The sequence below is a fragment of the Hyposmocoma kahamanoa genome, unplaced genomic scaffold, assembly GCF_003589595.1.
Source record: "Hyposmocoma kahamanoa isolate Upper Pololo Valley unplaced genomic scaffold, ASM358959v1 79, whole genome shotgun sequence".
NCBI classification, from domain to species: domain Eukaryota; kingdom Metazoa; phylum Arthropoda; class Insecta; order Lepidoptera; family Cosmopterigidae; genus Hyposmocoma; species Hyposmocoma kahamanoa.
In genome coordinates, this window is record NW_020653993.1 from 3,399,244 (window position 1) to 3,411,626 (window position 12,383).

Genomic DNA, 12,383 nt, shown 5'->3' on the forward strand with positions numbered 1-12,383 from the left:
TTTTACTCTGTCTTCGAAAAAGATGGATTATACTGCGTACAAACGCAAGATTACCAATTGAAATTATCAATTGTGCGTCTACTAAATATTGATAATCTGAATTGGTAAGCTTGCAAAATCTATTTACTGTTCTTATTAATTACTAAAACGTATACTCACTTTTCCATTTTTTTCGTATTTGTGCTTTTCTTCCGGATAGGCTGTTTTATCTTCATAATCAGTCATTTTATTTACATCTTTCTCATAGGCGTTTCTCGGGTCGTTCTATAAATTTTAATTTTATTTGAGTATATGCTTATCGTCATATATATAATATATATTTATAGGAAAGTTAAAAAAGGTAGAATTGTGATAACAATGGTCACAATGAACCACTGGTCAAACACTTACCAGAACTTTCATTCGAAAAAAAAAGAATGAATGAATTTTGGTTAAACAATATTATAGATTTTAAATATAGGTAACGTTCCTTTTTTATCTTTGTTATTTCTTATGTAGTATGTTACATTATGTAAGTGTTATATACTAAGTTACATTATCATAAATTCAATATTTTTTTTAGCGTTACACCAAATATGTGCACGAGACATCGAGTATATAATCAGAAGTAGAGACTAAATAAGGGCCATCCATCCTTGGCAACACATCAGGCAAATGGGCCTTATATCACTTTTAAATATTTACTCTCGTTTGCGCTCAAATCACAAATTAGAAAGCTGAAATAGTACAGTGCCAACAATTGACCTGTGTGCACGTCTCCATACATTCCATAAATATTCTATATTTATTGTAATAAAGATAATATCCCCAATAATGGGAGGCTGTTCCATTCGGTGGTGTGGGAAAAACTGTAAAACATCTCATCGGTCATTAGTTCATTACATTTCATTGGTATAATTAAATATTAAAAATGTAATTTTTCAATTTTCGTCCATTACAACAAAGCTCAAGTTAAACTAGTCGATTTGAAGTAAAACAATTGACTGCACCCGTCAATTGTTTCGAATTCGGGCTGGCCAATCGGAGCGCAATGATTTGGCAGAATAGTTTTCAAACAAATGAAATGACATTTCGTCTCTATTTCTGGTTATATAATCGATCGCACGAGAATACTGCCTCCCTTATCATAACTAACATAATCGACATTATTAGCTAAATTGAGTTATTAACATATCCGGGACCAGCAAATCTAGATCTACAACCCCCTCTAATTGGTTTTTTAATATCTTATTTAGTTTCAGTTTCATTCTGAAGCAAAATCTGTGTTAGATATTTTTTTAGGTCACAATAAAACTTTAAGTCTCAATGTTTCGAAAATTATCGAAATGCAAATCAGTTAGTTACGACTGGGAGGGTAGAATAGTTGCCATGATAAATAATGGTGTATGTATTTACTTTGCACCCATTACCGTAAATGAAATTCATTAAATAGACATATATCTAATAGGACAAGATGTGGCGCAAGAGTTTAACTATACTGGCTGTTACTAACAATAATGATTGTTTTGAACCAAAATAACGGGATTGAAGTGTTAATAAGATCTTACGTAGAACCGATATTAACATTATTCAGATCTTTATCATATACCAATATACTATATTCCTCATATCACACGTTCAAAATAAAACCGCCACCAAACGAAATTCGCGGTTTTTTAATTTAAATTCTTTTCATAAATTTTTAACGCCATTTTTCGAAAGTTGACTTTATGTTTAGCGACATTATTGATTTCACCGTGCGATAGAAACACTACTGAATTTAAAGAGTATTTATATTTTTGACAATTGTTTCTAATGTAATATATCGCACTGTTAATACAATAGTGTATTAACTCGAAAAGTGTATTTTTTCAGAATCGATCAGAAACGAATTACTCACTTCCCGTGAAAGATCATTAAAATTTACATTCAACTTTAGAAATATAGATTAAACTTTATAACAGACATCTAAATAATGTCCTACTCACCAAACATTTTAAAAATAAAAGGGAAAAAATCATTTCATCTTGTTAAGTAAGGACTGCTTTGTACAGAACTAGATCAGAAAAAGTTTCTCTCATTTTGAGTTAAGTAGATATCTTTGAATGTTTTTCACAATATTCTATTAGATGGATATATGACGATGGATCTAATACTTAAACCACGAAAAAAATACCGAAGAGCGGACCTATATAAACGTAGGGAAATGTAAAGAAATATAAAAAAAAATAAAACATTCAAATTGCGTATATTTGTTTTTTCAAACAAGCAAATGTTTCGGGCCCTAGAAAGATTTCACGGTCACAGCTGACTGGTAGTACAAACTGACTACGATTTAGATCCGAAAAAATAGTTATTTAATTTAAATTGTAACGTCGTTGCAGTCTTGCTTGCAACAATTTAAAGGCCCAAAAATTCACGATATCCAGCTTCTACCTGTTGGTAGGTCAATACACGATGCACTAAGAGGGGAATTACAAGTTTGACATCTTTGTTTGCGTGTCTGTATGTATAAAAGGGGCAATCAGAAAGAAATGTCTCCATCGTCCTAACTTTTATTTCTTTCAAAGCTACTGAACTATCTATTCATGGATTGGTATTATAAAGATAACCTAACTCTATTTATTTACATTTTTCATTTTCAAATTGACCGATTAGGTCAGTATCAGGATTTGAAGCTGGTTGGTTGTCACTAGCGACGACGAAAGCCGAAAGCTCAATACCAAGATCTATAATAAAAACACATAGGACTATACTACTATATACTATACTAGGATATATAGGAGAATTTTGACGACTCGGCAACTGGACTCGTGGCTCAGATGGTTTGAGCAATGCTACGGTGCAGCATGGACGTGGGTTCAAGTCCCTCCTGGTTGACGAAATTTTTGTATGTGTTCGATCTTTATATCCATAATCATAACTATTGTTGAGTTTCTGGCAAATGAAGGTTGTATACCTAAGGAAGTCATCATCAATGTGCGGCACTGGGTAAAAATGTTTGGAAATGGAGAAAGGGAAATTGCAGATAAATCCGAGAAGTGAATTACAAATCGAGAACGTGGTGAGGAATTGATTCGAAGAGACCGACGCGTAACTATTCAGAATGTTGCTGATGTACTTAAAGTCTCATAAGGCTCTGTCCAGGGAATAATTGATGGCACGAGATACTGCAAAGTTTGGATATCCATTACAGCATTACCATAAATATTCTACAAGCGATTATGGATTTCCTTAGGTGCACAATCTTCTTTTACCAGAAACACAATAATAGTTCTTTGTTTTAGCTTCAAATCTGTTGATCTAATTAGTCAATATGAAAATGACAAGAGTATAAAAACAGAGTAACGTTACCACTGTATGTCATGGATATCTTAGTAGCTTTAAATGAATCTATCTAAAAACGACAACAGTATATAAGTAGAGTAGGTTAGGTTACCTCTGTAATACCATGCATAGATAGTTTAGTAGCTTTGAAAGACATAAAAGTTAGAGCGATGGAGGCATTATTTTTTGACTGCCCCTCGTATACATATGTCAATGTAATTACAAACAAAACTTACTAGGATCCCGGTCTTCAAAAGGAAGTCAATTACTTCCACTGCGCCAATAGAGTCACTTACGTCTTCTAAGCTCGCAGAATTGTTAGCTTCGCGTTTCTCATGTTCTTCATATTCTACATATGACTCAAGATAAGTTTCTCCTTCCTGTTGTTCATCGATATCAAAATAGTCCTGCAAATAGAGTAAAAAACTTCGTTCTAATGTCCGATTTTTCATATATTTTTTTGTTTCCTCTTTAATTCTGTTATAACTAACGGATTTTGATTTTGATAACTTTCAAGATATTGCCACCTAAAGTATTTTTTTAAAATGTCAATTAGGATAATTTTGCTTACAATGAAACTAAAACTAAATTAGTAGTAGTAGTGAACTAAATTTTGTGACTGTTACATAATGAAAGGTATTAAAATACTGGCGAGTTTCATAAAAACGACACACGAGTGTTTTAATGCCTAATTATGTACAGTTACATACACTGTTTTATCTATACACACATTATAAGCTCTCTATGATGTGCAGGGGGCCTACCACAACCTCTTGAAACAATATTACTTTAACTTTATATTGACTTTTTGTACCACGACAGAGAAGAAATAAGTAACGAGAACGGACACTCTCCGCCCCTCCCTAGCTTTAGATACCGCACTACACCCCGCACATTGACGGTCACAATGACTGAACGAGAACAAGGCTGTCGGCCAGCCGTTTCCGCGCTAAGACGGCTTTGATATTTGAATATAGTTTTCATTTATTCATTACGAAATTTGTAGGTTAACATGTAATATCATTTTACGTTACTATTTATAATGTACGGGAATTTTGCTGTGTACGGCTGTTTATAATCATCTAAACGGGATAAAGAGAGTAGTTTCTTTCGTTTTTTGAAAGATGAAACGTAGTAAGTAAATAAACTTATGTCTGAGACTCATTCAGTTATTGTTTTCTTTAGTACAGAGTAATATATAATACAGATTTATTGTACCAATATAATAAGATGCCATAACTTCGTGAGCTAGACGAGGGTTCTCGAATTTTAAATACTTATTGCCGATAAATATTATGTAGCGAATATACCTAATTATTATAATAAATGTAATGGTAATGATAAAGTTGGACACGCAATAATCAAATACTTTGGTTACCTTTTTTAAAGGTACCTGTCCAAAGTGCTTTTAATATATTTTTTTAAATAAGTCTTCAATATTATTCTAGTTAGTGAATTAAGGAAAAATATAATATTATATCGATATAAACGCATAATGAACATGTGTAATTATTAGGATTCTGTAATAGAATTATGGATAACAAATTCGCGTTAGAATTTTCGCTATGTTGCCGCTCTGATCACGTAACGTAATAGTACGAGCAAGTGATGGGTAATCCTGCCACTTCACGCACACATTTGCGCGTGTGCAGATAGCGCCTTGCTGTATGTAGTAGTAGTAAATAATTTTCGACCGTTGTATGGATTGTCCGGGGTGTGACCAGGACGCGCTTAAAGTAAGCTTACTATAATGTTTTATTGGCAGCTGTGTGACTATTCATTCACTCAGTTCATACGATGACGCGACTTTAACATTAAAGTAATATTGCTCTTATGTCAAATTTAGCAATTTTAAAATAAGTAGTTACACGGATGCAATGGAAACAATATTATTTTAAGTTTTATTGTCTTAATATTGATTTGTAATGATTAAAAATTAAATTGGACTTATTTATTTACATATATCTGTTCAATATTTTGTTTTTTTTTTAATAGTACATAGGAAATAATTTTCCGTTAAATAAAAATACGCCATGTTTATTTCGTAAAATTATGACAGCGACATCTATATGCTCCTTGGTGAAACTGACAGTTGACAGTAGACTATAATTCCGAATTCACAACGTGACAATCAAGACTCACTTTGTTTTATTTATTTTGCTTCATGAAAATGCGGAAAAATAATTGAAAACAAAGTAATTTTAGTAGATTTCATTATTACATCCTTTTCTTTTTTTTTGCAGTTAAAATTCTCTGAATGTAAATAATGTTAAGTACTTTATCTTTATACCACGATAGGACGATTCGGAACATCAAAAAAGAAAGAGATGCATAGCGTTATTTCTTACCTATTTTTAGTAAAGAATAGTTAATATTGGGAAATCATTCGTTCTTTCAGTCACTTTAGCAATTATACATTTTACTTGGTTAATAGGTTTGTCATGGTATGAATATGAGTAATATTATAATAAGCTTACTTTATGCTTACATTGAAATAAGATTGTTTTTTGAAAGGTTATGGTAGGCCCCCAGGAACCGCATGTTACGACTGGCGAAATGGCGGCAAATATAAACTTTTCTCACGCATGTCACCTTAGACTATTACATACATCCTCTAAGCATATCACGCAACCGCAGTTTTTTTTTAATTCATAGACAAACTAGAGTCGGCCTCAACTATCATATCGTTCGATTTATAGTAACGAGTGAAATTTGTCACAATTGTTTTTCGCTATTTTTAATATTGCATTATTTTTAATGTTTTTATATTACACACAGTAAGTAATATCAACAATACAATTCAAAAATATTTAGGTTTTTTAATAAAGAATACTTTATTATTATATTTATTTTAACCATGAGCAAGCAAAGAACTCACATAACCCATGTGCGTCTACTTACCCCATAAGTGAGCGCACAGAGTCTCGCAATGCGGGTCAAGTGAACGCGTTTCGATTTTAGATCGTTTATTCTTAATAGGGAAAAAACCGCATGTTTTATTTGGGTTTTTGGTTTTTATAAATTTATATGCTTTACTTGAAAGTAAACCTTTATGTTCCTGACTCTAATATTTTATGTGTAGAGAAGCTTAAATTATAATAGTGCTCACACGTGACCCGATGACTCCACGTCTCTCTCACAGTACTTTTTTTAACGCTTACAGTGTTTGAAGAAATAGATGAATACAAAAATAAGTGCTGGAATCATTTGTCTCTTCCAATAAGAAACTCAAAATAATCTTGCACTTTGAAAAGAAAATGCAAGCTTTGGCTACTTTCGAAGCAAGGATCGGGAAGTAATTGGATGTTGCTTACATTCTTATATTTTTATTTATAGACACTATTCATCCGTATCTAAACTTTGAATTGGAGTATTTTGAAATTTAATATTTTATTTAGCACTGGTACCATCGTTACAATAGGATTATAACTTTAAGTTTAAGCGATATATGATATACGCGTCATACAACTACTGTCATTGAAACGTAGCGAGTTTCTTCAAAAAGGTAGAGTCTGAAAAACAGCTTAAGCTGAGACTCTTTCTTTTTTCTCTACACAATATATGTAACTATAGATGATGTTATTTAAGACTAAATTGTCATGCAAATGTAGATAAATTATATTATTTTATCTTTATTATATTATTTATTAAACAGCGACGGAAACAAACGACTAACACCACAAGTGTAAATTCAAAATTCTTAAAAAAATATCAAAAAAATCAAAACAATTTCCACAAGCGTATATTTTTTTTGCAAAAAAAATCAGCGTTTTAGGTTTTTTACCGTTCGCATGGCATCATGCCTGACTAAGATAGTAGTTGTCAAACCTATAATATTAATGCAAACTACCCTATAGAACAGCATAGCTACAAAAGTTATTAATTGAAATACTTTGTTTTAATTTACCAAAGAACATTCTAATTTACGTTACAAACGACTTAAAAATATTTCAACAAAATATTTTTTTTTTTTACTAAATTAAACTCATTTGTTTGGACCTGAAAAAAGTTTCATTTTCAATATTTGGTATCGCGAAAACCTAAGAACTCGATAATAAACTTTATTTCATTTGAAAGAACAAGCCTGAAACTTTATTTCATTTGAAAGAACAAGCCTGTTAGAATGTTAATTATATACTTTAACCTGTAATATAATTGAGAAACTCTTTAATCCAGTACGACGTCTCTTTGTTAAGCTTATTTGTAATCTGTTTACATAAAGTTTTAATTGAATTATTACGTAAGGTTGTTCTGAATCAGACACGTATGTGTTTCAAGGAGAACCGGTAATTTTAAATGTATTTATACATATATCTTCAAATAGCAGTAGAGGAGTAATGCTGGCTTCTCACGGCCCGTGGTGTCATGGGCCGCTCCGTATGAGCTCGCGCCAACGCACTGTGGGAGAGGGCCGTCCGAGCACGAGCGGGCTCGCCTGCGAAAGCCCATCGGATTCTCTGCGTATATCTGCGGTATCTTCAAGGGGGCGGTGCGAGAGCACGTGCGTTTGACGATTATTCCTTGTTTGACAGTGTTAATTTGAATAATTAATATGAATCGGTAAAGCAAAGTACGTATGTTCAATTCAATAGAATCTTAAGAAGTTATCTCGATCTGTTCTTGTTGAATAATACCACCCAGCGGCGTCTTTTCTTCTTGTTCTTTTTATTAAGTTTTTGTTGTATCTACTGTACAACATAAAAGTGGTCACTGATATTTTCGAATAGTACCTACAATTACATTAGAGCTCTCCACACACACCAGAGTATTCTGGTGCATGTATACGCAACTACACGTGCGGCCCGAGGCCGCCTGGTCTCGCCTGTGGTCCTAGTTCGCCTGTTCAAATCGGCGCGGCGCGGAGCGGCCTTTGAAATCACAGGCCGTGAGAACCCAGCATAAAAAGTGAGTTCTTAGTTCATTCGAATCGTTTATCCATCGAACAAGTGTGTACAGTAAAATAGATTTTGAATTATAGAGGGTCGAGAATAATTTGCAAGAAGTTCTTATATTAGAAACCGGTTTCTACTGAGGCACCGGAGTAGTGGTTCGATTTAAATTTAAAGATGGATTAGGGGAAAAACCAGTTTATTGGATTTCACCCGCTTTCCGTTAACCGATTTCAATAAGACTTGTCAAATAGATGTAATTCCACAAACTCGTTCTCAGTTTAAAAAAAAAAATTAAAAGTTACACTTAATTATTTGCTCGTTGATAGACGCACCGCCACGTGTCTAGTTGAAAGAAACTTTGTGTAGTATAAAACTTACGACTTCAATACTATCCGTGTTTTCAGTTGCGATTTCATTAGCTTGGTCTGCATTATGCTTTCTTTTCTGTAAATAAAATATTTATTTCGATTAGTTGTAGGAACCTACTATCCTTAAGAGGGCACCGAGCTTCTGGCGCTTTTGATTTGATTTTAGGTATTTTATACGCTCCGTGTATGCGTGGGTATGGTATAAGTTTTTAAAGCCGTGTGTAAGCCCAAGCGACACAACCTCCACGTCTGACGGCCGAAATAGGACACTTTCGTGCGAGCATTACGAACTATGATTGGCATAATCCAGAGGCAATCCTGCAAGGCGCTGTTTGGTGTACACCGAAAAATGACCCACTACTCGCAATATGTTTTTGAGCTCATTGTGCTCACGCGGAAGCACTTAGCACAGTTTGGGCGAGTGGAGATGATGGGTGGATGCTCCCGTCGTGCGGGACGAGTCCGATCAGTACCACGTCGCACTGCACTTCACGAAAAAATCCTGCGGGTTATAGGACCGACCTACTATGAGCACCTACCTGCCGAGTTAACAAACGAATGTTGTGAGGAAACGTTCAGGTGCAGACTGTAGCACCTTTTATTGGAAAAGTCCCTTTACTAAGTAACAGAGTACACTCAAAGTACTTAATAAATAATTAAATTATTATATTTATTAATGAATTTGACATTCACCGTATTATACTGTAATGTACATTTGTTAGTTATTAAGAATCAATATTGACATTTCCTGTATACACTTGACATTGTTAGTTTCATTCAATTATTTATTAGTTTAATTAGTTATAGGAAATGAAACTATTTTTCCGGATTTAAATCGCGTATATTTGTTTTTTCAAACAAACCGACGTTTCGGGCCCTTTACAGGTCCCATGGTCACGGTTGACAATCAAAGGTTGTCAGTCAACCGTGATGCAGCAGTAATGTCGGCATTAATGTGTTCCTGTTTTGAAGGATAAGGGTACTGGTGAAATTGCAGGCACATGGGACTTGTCAACTGTTGTCTCAGTGTGACGGCGCAGTGGCAGTGCCCTCAGATCTCTGCGATTTAAAGCTCTGAATAGCACTGCGACTGTTATGGATAGGCGTGTAGCTTACCATCAGGCGCACGAATTGTTCGCCCCGTCACCTAATATTATAAAAAAATATACCAAAAACTGATGACCTTCCTTGAAGTATTTAGGCCGTTAGGTTTATTTTGTTTTTTAGAGATAACTTCGGATTTTTTTTCTATCGAGGAAACCACAAGTTGCAGAAATTGGTAAGGTGGCAGTACTTTCCTGAACGAACTCTTTTACAAGGAACTCTACTGCTACGAAATTTTTATATAATTTACTATTTAGAAAACTGTTATTTAAGTCTATTTCGGATTCTGGGACAATACGAAACACACACTATTGGTGATATTGAAATATACAGGATGTCTTGGCAGCCTTCGGGATGCTTCGTGCGAAGCCTTACGCTATTTCTTTAGCGGCGTTCATCAAGGCGTAGTTCTATTCCCGATTTTGTTTTAGCTATTACTTGCGTGATAATTTACCTTCCTTGCTTTCTTACGTTCTGGTTGGATGTCTTTCCGTTTATTCAAGACGAATAATTGTGAATCCACATTACCCAAATTACTCCTTTCCTAAAAAAGAGGTATATGATGTATCAAGTTTTTTTTCCATAAACCCATGTGGAATGAAATACTGGATCAAGCAAGTTTTCTCCAAGATCCATTGCCGACTCAAGACTTTACACGCCTTGAAAGAGTAAAGTAGGTTTCATAATCGTATTTCCATTGACCGTGAAAGCAAGCGAAAATTTGTTTTAACGTGATTCTAAATGACTCAGTGTAGCAGGCCCTGCAGTAGCAATTGAACCCAGGCTTTTTTGCATAAAGCTAACAATTGTATTATAGAATTGAGAATATCTGGGGCACACATGGTAATGACAACTGAAAGACTGCTGTATCGGAAATACATCAATTATACACAATACATCAATTATTATTTCAATGGGTTACACAAAATTAGACATATTAACTTGAGCTGTTACTGGAGTTGGAGCGATTTTTGTGACCACACCATATGCTGCTTAAAATATTGACTTTCTTAGCCTTTACTAGTAATATAATTAAACTTTTAAAAGGTCTATCGTGGCTTTAATTGTAGTTCTAATTAAAGCTTACTTTGTCTTTGACGAATGTGTATACTGTTTACTGTGTTCCATATCCACTAGGAGAGGGCCTGCGTCTCTTTTTGGTTTATATACATTAAAGAAAATATTACGATGAAGCCTGCACGTCGGAAAAGGATAAAGCCATTATTCTTCGATAATATAATCCACATCATCAAAGGGCCAGTGTGTGGGCTAAACTTTTTTATTTTTTTTTATAATATCAAGTGACGTGACGAACAAGTCGTAGGCCTGATGGTTTACTACACGCCTGTCCATAATTGTGACAGTGTCACTCGGAGCTTTAAATCGCAAAGATCTGACCGTCACTGCCACTGCGCCCGTCACCCTGTGATAGAAGTTGAAGACGTCGCATGTGTCTATAATTTCACCACCACCTAATAACTCTATATATATAACTCCTTCAAAACCGGAACACAGTAATGCTGACTACATTAGTGCTTGGCGGCAGAAATCACTTTACTTCACACATGGGCTATAATTATATCATAAACTGCGCGGCTGGGCCGTAGTATTCTACGCAAAGTGCGCGGCATCATTGATTGGTTAGTGAAAAAGTGAAATTGAAAGGTACCGACAAGCTACACGTCTGCCTAGCGCCATGTTGGATTCCACTAAAATGTATAAGATAGTCAATTACCGGGTGTAGAAACACGGAATCTTTCCAGTTTTCACGAGTAGGTACCAGAGTTACGAAATTATAATATCCAGGTGTACTATCTAGAATATCCACATAGATACAATAATCTACTATAAAAATGGCAGTAAATTAATTACTACGCGAAACCAGCAAAGGTTATCAAACATTATTAAACAAAACATGATTAAAACATTCAACGTAAAACAATTACGAAACAAAAGTAAAAACAAAGTAAAAAAAGTAAAAAGTATGTATATAAAAAAATTATTAAATTAAAACACAAATTATTCACACAAATAATAAAAATAACACTAGATATAGAGATACTTTGTGTGGTGCCAGCCGCAGAAACAAAAGGACAATCTCTGAATTTACTGGAAAACGTAATGCGTTCCCAGCACTGATTTTCAGTTAAGACCCTAAGTGGGGTAACCTATCACAAACTCGAATATTTTATATTATTAAACCGAAAACCGAATTATAACGAAACCGTTCTTCTTTCAGGATATGTTGGATGTTTATCGCAAAGACACGATTAGATCCGGTTAGGCTAGGTTAAGTTAGGTTTAAAAGAAGAAACATTTTCCTCTCAAAATTACCTTCGAGGTTACTAACGTTATTTCTGGAAAATGTTATATGACCCCCTAAGTAGTAATAGCTGACCATGTGTTCAATATTTCTTCCACGCCGTTAATTTTACCACCTTTTCTCCGCATAAAATTTATACAAGACAAGAAAATTTATACAGCCGCAAATTAATAAATAATAAATAAATAAATAACGCACACACTCAACATAGCCCCGCACTAGGGAAACCCTGTGTCGCGGGTGCCATGGACACACACTTAGACAACCACAAATTACACCCAAACTCACGAGAGAAACAATTGTAGGCCATACAAATATTTCTCCCGGCCCGGGAATCGAACCTGGGACCTCTGCAAATACCAGAACCAAAAATATATCCGACCGATTCTG

The 12,383-nt window shown here is 34.4% G+C and overlaps 1 protein-coding gene across 1 annotated transcript in view; it reads right to left on the bottom strand.

Moving 5' to 3' along the window:
• The window catches only part of LOC113233520, a 30,216-nt gene that overhangs the window by 84 nt on the left and 17,749 nt on the right, over positions 1 to 12,383 (bottom strand). Inside the window, exons 14-16 of the mRNA XM_026468643.1 lie at positions 8,577 to 8,642; positions 3,603 to 3,713; positions 160 to 264 (exon numbers count right to left, since the gene is read on the bottom strand). Of these exons, the coding sequence (XP_026324428.1) occupies positions 160 to 264; positions 3,603 to 3,713; positions 8,577 to 8,642 (282 nt within the window). The remainder of the gene's footprint in view (positions 1 to 159; positions 265 to 3,602; positions 3,714 to 8,576; positions 8,643 to 12,383) is intronic.